The 19,653-nt window shown below is 39.8% G+C and overlaps 1 protein-coding gene across 3 annotated transcripts in view; it reads right to left on the bottom strand.

Annotated features, from left to right (window-relative positions):
- Positions 1–19,653, bottom strand: part of NPAS3 (neuronal PAS domain protein 3) — an 865,587-nt gene that overhangs the window by 119,717 nt on the left and 726,217 nt on the right. For all 3 annotated transcript variants that reach the window (XM_057544365.1, XM_057544366.1, XM_057544367.1), the window contains one exon: positions 12,485–12,659. In XM_057544365.1, the coding sequence (XP_057400348.1) occupies positions 12,485–12,659 (175 nt within the window). The remainder of the gene's footprint in view (positions 1–12,484; positions 12,660–19,653) is intronic.

The following is a 19,653-nucleotide window of genomic DNA, read 5'->3' as shown; positions in this document are numbered from 1 at the left end:
GTGCAATTGAATTAAATTGCTACAAATCAGAGAAAACAACGTAGGAACGGATTACCACCACCGTACTGTGTCTCCTGTCTCAACACCTTAACAGTCTTGTTCTTGTATTCACATTCTTGTTCTTGTATCCTGACGTTTTTGTTTCTGCGACCAGTGGTAACTGGTTAGGGTCATCACTGGGGAGGGGAGCAATGAACAGAACCCTGGGCAGCCATCATCATACCCTTACACCAAAATCTATTAGTGTCTTGCTTTAGTGGGTGGGAAACCAGAGACGTTTGTGCTCTGCTTATTAAATGAAAAATAGAGAAGACAGGGTGAAAGGGGGATGTGAGACCTGCCAATCAAAACCCAGGGCTGCTCTAAAAACTGTGCAACTTGGAACTGACAGGTCTTGTCTTACAACTTTTCAGTTAATTACTAGATTCATCTAGGGGCTCATCTTTAGGAAAGCTTGAAGGGTACCCTGAGGACTGAGGAGAGACAATTGGGAGAATGACCAGAGGAAGTGGATAATTTAACCTCTGAGCTGAGTGGCCAGACTGTGATCATGCCTGCCCTGGAAGAAGAGACTGGCATGGATGGGAGGAGTGGCTTCCGGTAGCAGAAACAAGATCAAGGGCTTCATTACGTGTTTCTGGGGTGTGGGTAGGAGTTCCTCTCTAAAAAAAGTTTCCCATAGTTCAAACAATAAATAGACTAGAAAGCTTAGTTCAAACAAAATAAATAGACTTACTGATCATACACATTTCAAATCTTCACCAAGTTAATGTTCATTGTTGATCATCAATGAGAAGATGTGCACTGAAGCTTTTTCCTCTACTCTAACTAGGGGGTCCTTTTCACGAAGAGCATTGCACAGGGCAATTATGATAAAGAATGCATTTTGGAAGTTCTGGCTTAGAATCTGTGTCAGCTCTGCATTTTAGAAGCAGAGGAGGCCCAACCGGTCCATTACAGTCTGATGTAAAGATTTACCTCTTGTTTATGAAATGGAATCTTTCAACTGAAAGCCTTTTGTCAGGTGGTTTATGTGAATATATGTTCTATGAGAACAAGGACCTTTTTAGTAACTACCATATCTCAGGTTCTAAGATAGAGCTTGTCCCATGCACATGAAAGAAATAATGACTGAATGAGTGAAGAAATGAATGCGTGAATGTTTTCCATACCTAGACTATTGGAATTTTGTTATTTTTACACTTTTATATTACTTTTGTGAAATGGAAAGTATTTCCCTAAATATTGGTCACATTTTAAATTCACTTTTACATGATCAATTAAATCAATTTCTATCTCATTTTGACTAACAGTAATTTGGGGGGCGTGTCAATAGATAATTTTAATCCTCCTCCAATGTCAACCAAGAGACGGCTGGACACAGGATAGTAGAGTTTTAATTCTTTATGTCACCAATTTCACCATTGCTCTTACTGATGTTTTTATGCGGAGAGGACATCCCCTGACAAGTGAGAGGCACTGACCAGCAGACATATTTTACTTAAGGCACAAGATACTTTAGTAAACCATAAAGAGGAACAGCTCTGAACCCTAAGGAAATTTGCATCTTAATATTTCATGATAAATAGCATATGTAATTTTGTAATTTTTGAATATTTCCAGATTTTATTACCAATTGATAAAAAAAATGAAAGTGGACAGATGGTGTCATCAATCCTAATTATGTGAAAGCTTGAGATGTGCATAATTTCTAGAGTATTAATCATTAGCTCCTGGCTAAAGACTGACCACAGGTGTATTTCTACCTTTTTCTGTTATCTTAGTTCCAAATCATCGTTTCTTCCTTTGTAATAATTCTTCTCAAGGTCTACTCACTCGCTTCTTGATTAAAGAAATGGCCTCTTGAATGGTTTCCTTTGCTTCCAGCCTGCTCTATTCCACACATCCTTCATATTCTTGCAAAAATAAAGGATCAGGGAATAAGTCTGGTGAACATAAGTTACCAGTAGACAGGAATCAGCATAACATCAGGAAGACTGTTCTAACAGTCAGAGCTGCCTAGGAAGGATGGAGAGTGTCCCCAGCTGGTGGTCTCAGGTAGGGGTTGGACAGCTATTTTAGGTAGATATTGAGAAGCAGCTTGGTGGAATGATTACGAAGAGAAACTCTGGTGTCAAGCTGCTTGGCTTTAAAGCCTAGGCTCTCCAGCTACTAACTGTATGACTTTTCCAAATTAAAAAAAAATTTTCTCTCAGTTCCTTCTTCTGTACAATGGGAAAAATAATGATACCTTCTTCATAGTAGTTTGTGAGGAATGAATGAGGTAATGCATATAATGGGCTTAGCAGAGTGCTTGACGCTTGGTAACCATTCAATGAATAATAGTAGTTATGTTGTATAGGGATTCAGGAGGCCATAGGTAGTTGTATAATATGACCCTCAAGGAAGGAGCCTTCCAAATTCAAACTTTATTTTTGTATTTATAAGTGTTAAAATAATGTTTTCATCGGATCACTGCTCTGTTGAATGAGTTATACTCAGAACTACTTATCACACCCATCTAAGATGCTTTTCTCTGGTACTTCAGCTGCTCTGAGATCTGGCTCCATCCTGGATAAGCATGCATCCTTGCCTCGTTGAGGAAGGCAGGGCTCCTTCCTGCCTCCTAAATGCAGTGTCCTCACTCCCACTTTGTTCCTTGAGATGAGTCTCCTGGAAGATCATCTCTGCCTCTTTGCTCTTAGGTTGGTTTTCATGCAGGGCAACCCTGTTCATCAAAGCCACCCACAGTCATTTAGCCTCTCCCTGACTTCTTACACCACTTGCCAATTTTATGTCTCAGTTGAGGACAGCAGCAGTGTTATGCTTCTTTTTTTCTCTGGTTGTTGACTGTGTATAAATCTTCTACTGACGATGATCAGTTTCCTAAAGGCAGGTGTCGTATCTTCTACCTCTTGTGTTCTCTGTAAGCACCTAGCAAAGTGCTCAAAACAAAACACGTGGCCTGAGATCAAATCCCAGGGCCACAGTCTACTCTGGTGTGGAGGCAAGCCATTTACCATCTCTAATTTTAGTTTAGGGACATTTTGAGAAATAAATTACTTAAAACATGCCTACTCATGTAATTGGAACATATAGGTAAAAGATAATAAATGGTATTTATTAATATCATCATTAATATTAGAATATTTGCAACAAGTTTTACCTTGAATAGGAAAAGCTAAAAGAGTCAGTACAGTTTTCCAAAGCCAGCATTTCCTGAATTTCAGTTAGTGAAATCAGTGCAGTACAAGTGGAAGGGGTGCAGTTCGGGGGTACTTCCCATTCAGAACACTCCTACAGAGCCAGAAAGATCAGTAGAGAGGAACTCATATTCCTGTGAACCTATCATGTAGCTGGCATTTTTACAGGCTAATTAAGCAAACAAACAAAAAACCAAAAATTCCTTAACAATGTGCATCAAAGTCCCTGACAGTCATGGTCTGTGTATGTCTGGGCATGTCAATGCAACTTGCTCCCAAGGAAGCAATGTTCCTGGGCTGTTAATTTCAGGGTTGAAGTTTCAAACCTGAGATAGTTCTGCCAAGACTGCTAATAGCAGTGGCTTATAATACAATGCTACCCTACCATACACCACCTCGCCTTGATTGTCATCACCACACTCCTGCATTATATTAATGATCTGTCCCCTTCACAGGATGGTCAGCTCCTGGAAGGCAGGGAACTTCATCTTGTTTCTTCAGTGCTTCGTCTAATGTCTGACATGTGACAGACATGCAATCAATGGTCACTGAATAGTCTACACAATCCCGAGTATCAGGTGTGTCTGGGTCTTGAAAGAAAATTCACTCTAGTTAATAACAACTAGAGAAAAGACACAAGTGCTTCCTCTCTCAAGCTAGTTTTATTAACTAACAGATGGGTTGATGTTTCCCACAGGTCCCAAGAAACCATGATTGTGTTTCATGAGCAGGTATCTTCAGGAGGATATGACCACCTCCTAATGAACCCTTTTGGTCTTCTTGCTCTTTTTCCATCTCTTTTGCCTTGGGAGACTGGTTCTGAAAGGAAGAGCCTGGAGAAGCTGCACAGAGCCTGGCCCCGCACTGGCCAAGGCAGAGCTGAGACCAAGCACACAGAGGCAATTCTGGCTGTGCTCCTGGCTGAGGAGATGTAGCTAATGGGGAGTTATATAGTTTTGCCTATAATTGATTCAGATGCTACTGTTCATTGTGGTATAAGGAGTTTCAATGTAGCGATGAAGGAAGAGGAAAGTATTAGATGGAGGATTTTAGTCCTCAGTGAGAGACTATATTTAAAAACAAAAGATGGTTGAGCCCGATGAAATATGTGTATAAGGGCATTGTTAGGTTGCTCTCTGGACTTCAGAAGCCCCTCAGAGAAAATTCCTCTTGGTTCTATACCTTTCAGAGTCCTAACTCCTTTCTGCATCCAGTTCCTAGGCTTCCCATCTATGCAACCCTAATATTTTACCCTTTCCGCTAATCTTGGCTGCTAAACTAACCTGTGTGGTTTGGAGCAAGCCACTTAGAATTTCCATCGCTTTCCCCCATCTGTAAAATAAGGATAACACATTGACCTCCTCAGAGGGATAGGGTGTGAATTAACTCCTGTAATTAGCGGTTTCTGTGCTCTGCATACACCAAGCAGGATATGAATGCCAACCATTGTCACCGTGGCCTGAGTAGGCTTTGCTTCTAAAGCTACACTTGGGAATAACCGCTTGGCAAAGAGCTGACAACTGGAAGTTGGAAACTTTACACAGAAGCAATATTTCCAGTATTTTCCGCGAGCAATCATGAGTAAATTGCTCACCAGGGGTGGAAATGGTTTCCAGCCAGTTCCGCCTCTTTTGATCTGTGCACCCTGCAAAGCTCAGTCAATGCCAGGTAACTGATCCTTCATAAGTCTGCTGTTTAGTGCAGATGAAGAATTCAGAATGGTATCATTTGGACAGGGATGAAATTTCTGTGCAGTCATATGTATTAAAAGCAAATAAATTGTGCTTTGTTCAAGGCAAGAGTTATAGAAATAGAATCTTTAATTTGTTAATAGCCAATGACAAAGACAGCCACCTTTTTTTTTTAATGGGGAAGAACAGGTCATCTATTTACAACTTGTCTTGAGTTTCATTTTAGAAACTTTGAAATGTACCCCTTATCACCATAGGGAAAGGAAAGTCAAAATTACGACCTAGCAAGCTATATAAAACAACTGTTAAAAATAACGGGTTTAAAAAATTGATTTTCTAAACCTTCAATAGAAAGTTTGGAAAAAAAAAATCCTACATATAAACTGAGTGAACCTATTGTGTATTTTGATAAGAGGCCCATGCTTCTATTACTGAACAAACCATTTGCGACCCTGTAAATACTATTATATTAATTTAGATAAAAGTTGCACATTTTTTGAGTTGCCACCACTGTGATCTAAATTTTGGAAAAGAAAGTTAGTTTCAGAATGGCATACAGAACTAGGCTGACATTCAGCACCTTCTCTGGAAACAAAAGGGAGGCTGCCCTTCTGTAGCTGAGTCACCAACACGGATTTTTCACAGGTCAGGGTGTCAAGCCCCCAAGGATGCCTCGTGCTGCAGCTGTGCATTCTGGGAGCTGGCCTGGAAGGGATGCTGGGCCAGCACAGCCTGGTGGGAAGGAGGGAGTTTTCCTTATTTTCTTTAGCTCCCTTAGGCAAGATCCTAGAAGTACAAACAAGGTTGCTTTGCAAATGTTCTCGTCATATACAGACAAGCACAGAGAAGTGGGAGCAAACACAAATTAAGGTTCTAAGTGTTCCTAGGCCTTGGACAGAAGAAAGCACTGGAGAAATGTATTTCCTTCTGTGGCAGTTATTTTGCTTAGCTGGGGATAAAGGAGACATTTAAGAAAAGCCTACTTTCTGCAAGAAAAAATGGTACTACATCAATGTAGCTTTTTTGAGGCAAAAGAAGGATTCTGCGTTTGGCAAGGCAGTCCCTGTAACAGTACTGGCTTGTTTTTGGAGTGTATGCGTCATCTTCATTCAGGAGTGGCAAAAGATAGTTTCTATTTCATTTCCAAATAATGATGGCATAGCTAAGGGAAATACATCATTTTGCATATATAATTTTTGGATGAAAGCTGAGCTTATGCGTAAAGGATGACCTCTTTGGGTTATGAAAAGATTACTTTTTGTTAGGCTGCTTTCTGACGATTAGATTTGACACATACTTGTGCACATGGGTACTAACAGGAGTCAGGCCAGTTTTGGGTAATCGTAAACTTGGCTGGATCTTTACTACAGCTACAGTAGAGATCCATTTCATATTCAATCCATCAGAGATAACAGTGGTACATTATCTGATGGATTTATCTTTGCTTATATTGTATGAATATGGAAAGGAATTAAATGTGTGTTTACAGTTTGATAAACATTCAACATAAATTATACATTTTAATTCCATTTATTAGTTGGAGGCTATGGAAAGCAGGACTTTCATTGCACACAAACTGCCATTCAGATTGAAGGATTACCAGTTTCCTGAAAGGGTAGACTAATTGTAAGAACAGAATTCATTTCCATCTCAAGTGAGTCCCTGCATGGTTTGTATTCAGAGTCTTAGAAAGGCAGAAGGAGAGGACAGTTCATCCTCATGACTATCCAGTTCGTATTTCACACTTCCTGTGGGTCCAACATTGTCATCACGAATAAATCTAGTGCTAATAAACCTCCTATCATTTGACAGCTTGAATATTGTAGTTACTACACAAATTATCAAGCTCTATTTATGTCTAAAAGTACTTGGCCTGATCTTCTAGCATTAGCATGCGGAGCAGTCTCCATGATATTATCTTACCATATAATGACTCCAAAAATCTCACAGAGATGAATGGTGATAACATAATTTCAGAAAGTTGCCACTCTATATGTAGAAATATATTGGCAATAAAAACCAGTCACTGTGTGCCTTTCCCCAGTAGGGGATCTCTCACTTTTCTTTGATTTTTAAAGGCTTCAGATCAATAACTGGAGTGACATTATTAACAGCTCCCTCAGCACCTTGGCCAGCGCTAATATTAAATCCATTACACCTTCTGTTTGACATTTGCAGTACAGCAGAAAGTGCTGTAGATACAGTCACATTGTCTGGGGACTGAGGTTGGATGTGAGGTTAGTAAGATGGTTTCCCTTGCCCGACTTCTAAATTCAGTTCATTGATAGGAAACTTAAACCAATACAAAAAAAAAAAAAAAAATCAGAGAACCTCCCCTTCCCACCTCAACCCTATACTAGATGGTAAATAATTCACCCATAAAAGTACAATTATATCTCGTATCTAAGCGCTTTGGAAATAAAATATTGATCAGATCCTCAGATAAATTTTTACATTCTTTATTGTTATTCCTAAACATTTGTTCCTTTAATTATATCTAGTATTATGAAAATTGTCTAACGAGTGCAGAGGAATTGAGTTCCTGTAGAATCGGGAGCTGATCAAATTTACCAGAGCACAGGGGCTTAAGTAGAAAATGCAGATTATTTCTATTCGGGCAAGTACTCAACTGCTTCAGTTTTGCTTGCCTTTAAAATATTCAGGACATAGAATAGGCGTAATAGCATAGAGATCATACTCCTGCAATAATTATCTTAACCTCCCGTAACAGGCTAGATCTGCTGAAAGTTTAGACAAAACACAGTAACCTTTACTTTAGACAACCAACGGTTAACCATGTTGCTGTAGTTATTCTTACTCTTCACCAAAAGTACTGTCTCATACATTTTGCTAAATTGTCTAAACCCCACTACGGTATTGATTTCTCCCTCCGTGAGCTCGTGCCCATTCAATAAGCAGCGAGAATCTCTGGTCCTGGCTGAATGCCCTCCAAAGCAGGACCTAGGTATGTTTCTCCTGACAGTGGTCCCATGGCTGGGAGCTGATTGTTAGCTAGAGGGAAACAAACCACTGGAGACAGAAAGGAAATTCTACGTTAAAGTGAGAAACATGACAGGGAAAGTGGCCTGTGAGGTTAAGTGAAAAAGCAGGCTGCCAGAAGCATGTACGTTATGGTTTTATTTTAGTCAAACAGAAAATCCCACTACATAACTATGTTTGTATACATATTTACAGAAACAAAATCTAGAATGATATCTAGTGTATAAGAACAGTGGTTATTTTGGGGTAGGGAGTATGTTGGCCTTTATTCTTTGTTTTCTGCATTCTCTGAATTTTTCACAAAGGGCATGAATTTTATAATTGGAAAATATCAAGCTGTTTTAATAAGGAGAAGGAGGGAGTAAAACACAACAATTTGATGATCTAACCCAAGGAATATTACTCTTTGCTTTCAAAATACGGAGATATTTCAAGTACCTCCAGGATTTCTTGAAAGAGCTGCTCTTCTGTTTATTAAGCATATAAAATATGCGGCACTGAAATTTTTTTTTTTTTTTTTAATTTTTGGCTGCGTTGGGTCTTCGTTGCTGCACACAGGCTTTCTGCTAGTTGAGGCGGGCGGGGGCTGCTCTTCATTGCGGCGGCTTCTCTTGTTGCGGAGCACGGGCTCCAGGCGCGTGGGCTTCAGTAGTTGTGGTGCACGGGCTTCATTGCTCTGCAGCATGTGGGATCTTCCCGGACCAGGGCTCAAACCCGTGTCCCCTGCATTGGCAGGCAGATTCTTAACTACTGCGCCACCAGGGAAGCCCTGCAATTTATTTTTTTTTAAAGGATATCACTCATAATCCCAAGATTAAAGAATCATTAAGAGTGATGAAAAGATATAAGCAGATCCACAAAAACAAACTGAGCCATCCAGATGTCGTATTCCAGAGGTTCTGTGCCCGCCACCTTGCAGGAACCCACAGGAGCAGAGAAAAGGCTGTGGGCAGCACAGAGCAATCTCTTCCAAAATGCTTGGATCAAGCCCTAAAGAGGCGCTCTAGAACTTTATAACTTTTTAAAGTAGGCTACCCATTTATTTTTCTTATGCCTGCCTAAAAATTTCTCTAAAAGAAATATCATATTTATTAAACTATTAACGAATGTGCATACATATAAAATATTTATTTGGGTTTGCTGTCCAGTCAACAGATTTTTTTTTTCTCTCTCTCATTATCTTGAGACTAATTCAAGACAAGACAGTCACAGGGCTGGCAGTTCGAAGAAAAAGAATTCCTATTATGGCACAGGATCACCGCCTCTTAGGCTGGTTTAGTCACTTATTTCCTTTTATTATAATGCCAAATGTTATTTAGATTTCAGTCATTTAGTAATGCTACACTGAACACATCAGGGCTCCTGAAAAATTCTATACCTACTAGTTCCTTCATTTTCATAATCACCACATATTGATATCTGTTTTCCAACCAAATTATACTACTCCTTAAGCAAGAATCGGTGTTTTATCAGAGTTTAAAAGATTATGATGTAGTGAACAACAGTCTTCAAAAATGTTCCTTCATGTTATTAAGAATTAGAAAATCTTGTTAAAGTTCTTTCAGCTTTTAAGAAACATAAGCAGCTTTGGGATATAGTTCCTGACATGAACTTTTAAAGTAAATCTCCTGGAGCAATGATCTGCATTAGTGAAGATATTTAGTTAAAGGTAGCATCCTACACTGCCTTTCAGTATTTGAACAGTCAATCTAATTGCCTTTTTAAGCCAAAGATGGCAAATAACCAACACTACAGAATTTTAAGGCAAAGCCAGTTTAACCTTCTCTAATGGTGAGAAATACACTCTCCAACAAGAGACACTTCCTAATGCGATTGTTGCTAATGAGCCCAAGTTGTTAAGGAATGTGCAAAGCAGGGTTTTCCATTTTACTAGTTAGGATGGCTCAAGGAAGGCCAGGAAAACAGGGGAAAGAAACCCAAGTAAATTTTCGGTCATACTTCAAGGATAAATGAAGTGTCCTTGTATAAAGGAGGTATGTTATTTTTCTGATAACTAGAATTAAAGAATGCTAAGTGGAACTGAGCACATCCTGGTGCTTCACGGAAGGCATGGGATTTATCAGAGTTTTTATATTTAATCTTAAACGGGTTGATTTGACTCTAGTTTAGGATATCCTAGTAGAACTGGTTTATAGGCTGTGGATTTTTTTCTCTTCCAAGGTACAAGTCACCCTTAACATGTGTTTGGGGGAGACATCAAGTTCAATATGAATCAACAGTGGGACCTGGCTGCCAAGAGGACCTACTTCAACCGTGGGCTGCATAACAGGAGTATAGCAGCCTAAACCAAGAAAGGTGGCAGTCCCTCTGCTTTGTACTTGTCACAATACATCTAGAGGCTGCACTCAGATCTCAGAACCCTATTTTTAGAGGGTCACCAACAAATGCAAGCACAGCCAGGTGAGGGTGGCTAGGATGGTGAGGGTCTTAGCAACATGCCATTGAATAATGGTTGTGGAATGAGGGTGGTTTGACTTGAAAAGGAGAAGGAAGGAGGGAGGAAGAATTTGGTGAATCTGACTTCATATATTTGAGAGGCTGTGATGGGGAGGAAAGAGTAAATCTGAAATGTTGTCCCAGAGGGCAGACCTCCGATCAGTGGGGGGAGAAGATGCAGCAAAGTAGGTTTTGGCTCCGTATCAGGAATAACTTTCTATCAGAGCTGCTCCCCAATGGAGTGGGAAGCCTTGTCTGTTCCTTAGCTTCCTGTTAGGAATGAGTGCCAGCAGAGATTGGAAGGGCATCTGTTGGTTTTGCTGTAAAGGGATGGTTGCGTAAATTGGAGGTTGGATTAAAGGATTCTTGAAGATTCTTCTTAGCTCGCGGGTTTGTGATTCAGGGAAACAAAGTCCACTTTTCCAAGGTCTTAGTTCATACTAAGGTTTATAAACTTGATTTCTTACACACTGAGTGTTTAAGAGTCCTGAGCAACCTCGTTTCCCAGTCCAACTCCAGAATGGAGTAGAAAACTATTTTCATGTGTTTCTTCTCAAATATGCCCAAATATAAACATTCTATTGACTAAAAAGCAGGTCCAGTGATCTCACTGATGTGTCTATTCAGTGAAGTCAGTGAGCTATGGTATAAGGATATATGACTCCCCCGACCTATTGGAATAGAATTATTTTCATGTTTAAATGGTAAAGAGTAGTCTTAAATACTCTTTTCTCATGCATGGGGTTCACTGGAGAAGGATGCCCCCCCCCACAACCAATGCTACAAAATAATGCCCTAGAAGCTGCAGTTAACTTAAATGGGGAAACATGGATTGCTTCTAGAAGGAATTAAAATATTTCCAAAAGAGGCAAATATGTTTTTTCCCTTCTGTGTGTGCAAACACGCTGTGATTATTTCTAAGCAGACCAAATTATTTTCTTGGAAGTATGTAGAGTTATTTTAACATTAACCTTAAGATAGGTTTTGGTGTTTTTTTTTTCCATTTCTCTTTCACAAAATGCTTTTGTGCTGTGAATCTGCTTTAAAACAACATATCAAGTAAAGTACAAACATCTTTAGAGGGCAAAAATAATTTCCCAAGTAAGCAAATAAAACTTTGCACTTCAAATCAGCCCTTGATTCATTAAAAATCTTAAACTTCTCATGAGAAAAATTAACATTTAAACCACTGCTGCTTGGCCAAGCACTCTACCACACAAGAATATGAAATATCTCCTCTAAAAAAGTACAAAAAGGACAAAACCACAAATGTGGAACTTCAATTAATTTAAAGCCCCAATCAGCAAAGAATAAATCCTTCGCAGATCTAATTACCAGCGCTCTCGGAAGACCCAGGCCGACCAGCCAATCTTCCCCGTGTTTGAACAGCTTGATGAACTAGGGGACTGATGGATATCAAGTCATTTTGTTTAATTTATAAATGGATTTTCCCCTAATACTTAAATTATCATCAGTACAACACAATGAAAATGGGAACATTCTGAATGCAAAGTCTATAAGAGTCCTGGAAGGAATCCCAATGAGGAATGTCACCTCTGTTCATTCCTCTATACAATTGATCTAATTAAATACTGAGGGTGGAAAGGCAGTTTAAAATGTAGCCATTTCTGTTTTCTTTTTAGCCTTAATTTATCTGTTCACATCTTTCAAGTACCTTCTGATGCTTAAAAAAAAAAAAAAAAAAAAAAAACCCAAGATTTCTGCACGCCCCTAATACTTTTAATTCTCCACAAGCTAATATTCAAAAAGTCTCTGCCATCAATTTTGCTGAATAATAAATAAATGCATTACATTTAGCCATGGTAACAATGAAAGGCAGACGGCTTTCCAAATCTGAACCTTTTCCCTCCATTAATTTGAAAGAGAAACTAAAGGAATGGGTGCATTCTGTACGTATTGTTCACCCGAAATCAGATCTCTGGATTATACTTATTAAAACGTCTTCTTATTTTCAAATCTCCTCCTTACTTAATTACTGCACAGGACAGAAAGCTGCATGGAATCGTTAAATACCATTAGACCTATTTATAGTCTCTTCACACTGGCAACTTGAGCGCAATCATTGGCAAAGGTCCTGCCCACCAACCCACACGTTGGAATTGCAAGTCCCACCTGGCTCTGGGGTTTCTGAGTGGGAGGAGGAAGACGCTGAGCTAGCTCCATCTTCAGCGGTGCCCTGCGAGAGGAGACCCCGCCCGGGCGGGAGCTTCATGCCCAGCTGCTCTGCCATCTCCACGTGGTCCCCGGGGTGGACATAGTCAAAGACGCTGCTGCCTGTCAGCTCCACCTAGAGGGGGAAGAGAAAGAAGAGTGGGAAAGAAAGTTGTCACAGGCTTTTCATTTTCAAATTTAGCCCCACTGCGATTCAGCTTCTGAGCAGAAAAGGAGATCTGTGAAGCCTCCGGAAACAATCCTGGTCCTTAGTCTTGATTCTCACACGCTTAAGGATTCTTGAAATTGAAAGAGAAAGGTTTTTTTTCCCCACAGGTATTTATTTAGCAATTGTTTAGCCCAGTTTTTTCTCATACACTGTTGTTTGCATAAAGCCAAAGCGTTCTGTGAAATGTGGATGAGTCTGCCTGAGTTCAGCTGTTTTATCCACGCATCATCAAATACTTGCATGTTTGGTGTCAACCGGATGATTGACTGAATTCTACAGTTTGCTTATTGAGAAGTTTGAGCTTTGTATAGAAACAACCAGAGATAGTGGATGAGGATTTTCCTTAAAATACACAGATTTCCAGGATGTGTATTTATACATATCAGCTTATTTCTATGTAAATTTAAATGGAAGAAGTGCTGCTTACAAATATATGCAAAGGCATAATGTTTTCATTAAATACTACTCATTAGCTCTGTAATCATATGGAGAATTTTCTATGCAAACGAGGTCAGCTGGGGTCTGAAGCAGCCATTTTTTTTCTGCTGGTATCAGCTTGTTTTGCCTTCAATCTAATAAAATACATGGTACAAACCTCCTTGAGGGCTTTAAAAAATGTTTTATTTTGTATACTCTTTGTATTAGGCTGACGCTAAAGGTAGAGAATGAATATCAAATATCAGAAGAGGGCTAGCCTGGAATGGAAGCACTGCCTTTTGCAATGCTGTCAGGCGTGGCCCCTGTCTGGGGCATGTGCTGTCTGAGGGGCAGAAGTCACTCGTAAGGACTGGCCTTACCTCTGTACTCCTCTGATGCTATAACTCTTACCTCCTTCCAAGAATAGCAATCATGGTCCTAAAATAATGTATTTGGGTTACAGGTACTATGGCAGGGAGAGATGTGTTAGCAACAGAACAAGAAAAAGCTCTTTCCTGGGTCACTAATGGCTTTCCCATTCCTCTGGAGTTTAATGGTCTCAGGCCAGCTATGATGTGCTACAGAAACTGCCAGAAGTTCAGACTGTCACAAGTTTCTTGGTGGATATTTACCTAGAACCGCTTCCGACCTCACCTGCCTTTCCTGTGTAATTTGCAGCATCCCTCCAAATTCCACCCGACTGCCTGCACTCTTTTTCCTGCCAAGAAGGAAGGCTGGTGGTGGGCATACTGTCGCAGTGAGCGTAATACTCAGAGCAATTATTATCCCCAGAACTCCAAGTCCCGGTAAAATGATCACATTGACTCCCAGACACCATTTGATTAAACTCTTAACAGTCAACACATCTTCAGCATCTATCAATTAACAGAGGTAGAGGCCGAAAAATGGGAGGCTAAATTCAGTTTGGTTAATAACTATTCCTGAAAAAGGCTTGCATACCTTTCACTGAAAATGAGGTACTTTCTCTTTGCTATTAAATTACGCTCTCCTGTGTTACCCAACTACTGACTCTATAATTTCACAATAACTATTTCCTCCATTTGATATTGTTACAGAGCGTAAATCAGGATTCGTAAGTGATCGGTTCCTACCCTCTGGGAGGGAGGGATTACATGGAAATAATCCCTTTAATGTGCGCCTTGCCTCTAAGCATTTCACACAGCAATAAATGGGTAAACTGACTTGGAGCAATTAAGAAATTAAATGAAACTAATAAAATGTGTGTTTTAATATTTCTTGATGGTTATTTTGTTTGGGGGTTAGTGAGTATGACGAAGTCACTCTCCTTTTGCATGGAGTCCAATTGCAGCACTTTAGTTATAACTAGTTCTGTCACTATTTAACTATTTCTGTCACTTTTCTCAAACTCCGAGTCTCTCTTTAACACTGCAATGTGCCTTTTGGCACAGGCCACAGATTGTGATGCGATGACAACACAGGTGGGAGATATAATCGATTTTGTAGGGTTGTTGGTTCTTGAATATTCATGTAAGCCAGTCACATGGTGAGGAGCAGGCCGCCGTCTCCACAGTCTGATTTACTCAGATGTGCAGGCGTTTCCTTTCCACAAAGTGATGTCCCGAGTGTAGTGCGTCTAGAGCAAGACTGAGTCACAATGGGCCACATCACATTATGACACGGGGAGGACTTCCGTCTCTCGAGGACTGTGACAGGGTCAAATTCTCAGTGCCAACCTCTCCACCCTATATTAGGCTTTGGGGTATCCTGGAATTTGACCCTGTCATAGTCTTCATGTATGTACTGTAATAAAGGTCACACAGTGTAGGGGAAAGCACAGAATAGCTGGAGTTATAAACTGACTTGGAGATCAGAATCTTTTCCTCCTCTGCTGTGTGACCTTGGACAATTCATTTAACCTCTCTGAGCTTCAGCTTCCTATTCTGAAAGTGGCAGTATTGCTGCTCTGCAGGACCCTGGGGGGTACCACTCACACTGTATTCTACATGAATAGCACCCCCTGGAGTGCCACACTTTGGAATGGTGCAACGCAGTGGCCTGAGTGCTGGGATGGAAACAAGACTTGCTTTACGTGCCTCGCAACCTAATTTCGAAAATCCAGTGAAACCATGCAGAGGAAATTGCCTTGTGAGAAATAAGCACTATTGTCGCTGCTGTTTGGTGGATAAGAATGGATGACAGGCATGTATATTCCTGTGTAACTTTGGTGAGGAATCCTTAGGGTTTGCATGGTCACTTTGGAATATCTCTTTAATTAGCAGGGGGTACAGCAGAAGTGATGCATGCTCTGAGCCTTGACTCCAGCAATAACAGTATTATCAGCTACTACCACTATGTATACATACTTTGCATACTTTCTTTGATTAATCCTCATGACCATCTTTTGAACTGGTATGATGATCCCGATTTTACAGAACAAGAACATGAGTATAGAAAAGGCCAGTATTTGGTTAAAGTCTGCTTGACTCAACCTACCACTTCTCTGGTAGCACCTCTGCAGTCAGGGAGGCTGAGCAGGGACATCTGAACTCCTCTGTCCTGTGGCTTCACTTTTATTCAGGAGAGAACATTGGGCACCATGGAGGGAGGAGGCTGAGGGCAGGCAGCCTGGCAATCCCCTGGGCTAAGGATGCTTTGCCATGTACTCTTGGGCCAAAAGAAGGCACGAAAGCAGGTGTACTAAACTGAAACAGATATGGGGGTAGACAGAAGTCTACTTATACACAGGCCTTGAGTCATTACCATCATCATCACATTTATCTATCACTTTCAACATTTCTCATAGTGTTTCCACTTCACTTAATTAGATTTTAGAGCTGGAAGAGACCTGAAAAACATCCATTAATACCCCCCTTATTTAATAGGTGAAAACGTCACACTTCTGAGAAGTTAAAAATGCTTGTTCAAGTTTACCCAGGTGTTTAGTGGTAGAAGCAAGACTGTGAGCCCTATTGGCTAACTCTCTTTTCTCACTAAACCCTTGTGTGATTTGCTTCTCTCTTCTATGAAGACTGCCTAGGTAAGATGGACTTGGAACTCACCTGCCACTAAATTCTGTGCCTCAAAATAGACTGCAGAAACTAAGACCAGGGATTTTTTTACCTGATGAGCAGACATTGCTTCATGTGAGCTTGAAGTAGAAAAAATATAGAGAGTTTCAATCCTGTATTACTGTAGTTAATTAGGTACCCTCAAATCTCCAGTTAGCAACTCTTCAAAATCTTTGCCCACTGAGAACTAGGACTAGTGTCTTGTACATAGGAGGTCTATCACAAATGTTTGTTGAATGAATAAAAGATGGATATTTAGGCCTAAAAAATTTGCTTTATCTGTGCTTGATTTGGACAAGTTTAGGTTGGTTCCTTTTATTATTTCTGGTATTATTATTATTATAACATTATTTACTACTCTAAAATGGGTTACAATATAGCACCATAATAATATACTCATTCCCAAGAAGTATTTGCCATATGCATTGAGAGCTATAACTTCTTATATAGAAACCAACTGAGTTTAACTGAGCATAGGATTTTATAAATGCTGAGAAAGAGCAGGTTTTAAAAGGAACTTTGAAAGATAATATAGCTATCTTTTATAACTGTTTTTTTCCCCCATCTATGACAGAACTGTGGTTAGTTGGCTAGTTCATTTGTTCATTAACTGAATTTTCACAAAGTTTCATAAAATGATTATTTCTTTTTTTAAAAATAAATTTATTTATTTATTTTTGGCTGCATTGGGTCTTCGTTGCTGCACGTGGGCTTTCTCTAGTTGCGGCAAGCGGGGGCTACTCTTTGTTGTGGTGTGTGTGTTCTCATTGCAGTGGCTTCTCTTGTTGAGGAGCACGGGCTCTAGGCACGTGGGCTTCAGTAGTTGTGGCACGCAGTCTTGGTAGTTGTGGCTCGTGGGCTCAGTAGCTGTGGCGCACGGGCTTAGTTGCTCCGTGGCATGTGCGATCTTCCCGGACCAGGGCTTGAACACGTCTCACCTGCACTAGCAGGTGGATTCTTAACCACTGTGCCACCGGGGAAGCCCCAAAATTATTATTTCTTAACTATCCCTTCAAATCACTGACAGTAGAAATTTAGAGAATTTTCATTTTATATTGATTATTGGTCCTATCTTTGATCTACAATTATGATCTACATAATGGAAAGGTATAGCATTTTTTCCCCTTAATATTGTGTTCTTCTGGTTAGTGCACATTATATAATAAGGCACATGTGAGAACCGAACTCAATCACTTTATATGGTAATTAAAAAAAATTAACAAACATGTTCTGTTTATTAAATTTAAGGAACAGACCCATGGGAATTTGAATTGTTTCCCTAGCACAAGAAGGAAAAGTAAGCATGACTGTTTCCAACCATGCTCACTTGGTCTACCCTTACTGAAGCTGAGTGACTCTAAAATAAAAATTCCTCTCCTTTATTGCTCAGGGCTAGAAAACAGCTGAGAGTGTATAAGGGGCTGGAGACAGGCCATGAGTAATAAGCAGTCGTATCCAAAAACAGCATTTTGTTTCAACTCCTTTCTCTCTGCCTTTCCCTGCTCAAAGCTACTAAGATTCCTCCAGGATAAGCCATAGCCACTAGTGCCATCCCACGCAGTCAACTAAACCACCTGGCCTTCCTCAAATTTATTTCACATTCCATTAGCTTGCATGCAAGTTGAACACTTGACACAGTTGATTTGGTAACACTGAAGTTTCCTGGAAAAAAATGTAAATACATTATACAGTGGTTTGAGTTGACTTTTCTATGTCCGGTCATTGTACCCTGCTGGTAGATAGGATAGGGGACTAATTTGTCTTTTCATACATCAAGCAAGCATGTCAATAGCCTTTGCTTGGCCCCCTGTGGTGAGCAAATACTTTTTAACTACAGCAATGTACCAGCAGTGCAAATCATTGAATTCAGTGCTCCTTTGATTGAAAGAGTTTGCTACAAATGAAGAACAGGCGGCAATGTTGCTAGTCATCTCCATTTTGGAATAACTTAAGACGATAGATACTTTTATAAAGCAAGATGATAAAACTTCTTTCTTTCAATATATTTCAGTCTTAGGAATAATACAAAGTTCATTTTTAGCATGTAAAGAAGGTCATTCAAACCTGCCATTTAAGGTGGAATTTCTTAAACCTTTTGAAAGATGCTGGGTTTTTGTAGATTTCTGGAGGGCACTAGATTACTGAGGGGACTTGGGGGTGCTACTAGTTAAGCCCTTTTTCAGGAGTCCTTTTGCAGCCAGGCCCCATTCCCCCAGGGAATGCCTGCAGTATTTGAATAGAAGGTCATGCCTGAGAAAGGACTGCGTTAGTGGCGAGTGGTTTGGAAACCTAACTGCCAGGGTAGACTTTCAGATCTACCAAGAGACTGTGAGATCACAGTTAGAAAATCCTGACCCAGGATAAGATGGAAATTCTATCTCGCCACAGTAGATTAGGATTTGTAGGGTTTTTTTGGGGGGGGGGTCACACTTATATTATTGAGAGATAATACAGTGATAAAAGAATAAAATATAATAAGATGTGATAGATTGATTAGCATAGGTTTTCTTAGGATTTACTGGTATCTTAATGCCATCTTCATAACTTCCTACGTATTGCAGAACTCTACTGAATATTTATGAACTGTTTTGACAGAAACTTGATGTTCTTTACTGCTCTGTCTCATTCTATGTATTTGCTGACTTATCTGAAGAAAAATGCATAAAAGCATTGTGTCTGTTACAGAAATACGTGTATAAATTAGTAGAACAAGAAGAAAGAAAGGTTCTATATCAGAACGATGAGGTAGAATGAAAAATCCTTCCAATGTCATCAAATAAGAAATGAATCCACTCTCTTCTCACAGATATGTTAACAGAGCCTTCCTTTAGAAGAATTTGAGCTAAAAGATACCATACCATGTGTTTATTTTATCTTCAGAAATAAACATTTCAACTCCTTTGGGAATCGGGGAAGCCAAGTACTTTTTTTGTTTTTTGTATGCTTTTCTATAACCCTTGGAGTGCCCGACTTGAGAATTTGCAACCACAGTATCCAAAGAGAGTACTGCATAACCAGTTCTGAACTTTGATTAAGAAGTGTCAGAAGATAATTCCAGTGGATTTCTTAGTTCTCAGAGAGGAAAAAGGAAAAGGCAGGCTGTTGAAGAAATGGAACAAAAGAGGAAATATAGAACAAATGGCAGAGACTGATTCAAACGTACAGGTGGTTACTTGGAACAGGTCTGCCTCTATGACTATCCATTACCAATAGTTGAATTGATCAAGCAATAATCAACACTGATTGCTACATTTTCAAAAGTGTTAGACGGATCATTACAGAGACTCAGGATCCAGTTGAGCATATGTAAGTACTGCTAGAAATAGCCTGTGTACAAAACAGATCCAGACTTTGAAGTATTCCCCATCCCAATTATTTTCTGTTGAAGAAATAAATTATATGCAAAATTTCATTTTTTCTTGTAAGCATGGTTT

Source organism: Balaenoptera acutorostrata, chromosome 3 (assembly GCF_949987535.1).
Source record: "Balaenoptera acutorostrata chromosome 3, mBalAcu1.1, whole genome shotgun sequence".
In the NCBI taxonomy this organism is placed as follows: Eukaryota; Metazoa; Chordata; class Mammalia; order Artiodactyla; family Balaenopteridae; genus Balaenoptera; species Balaenoptera acutorostrata.
Note: the sequence above shows the minus strand (reverse complement) of the source record. Positions and strands in the feature narration are given on the sequence as shown.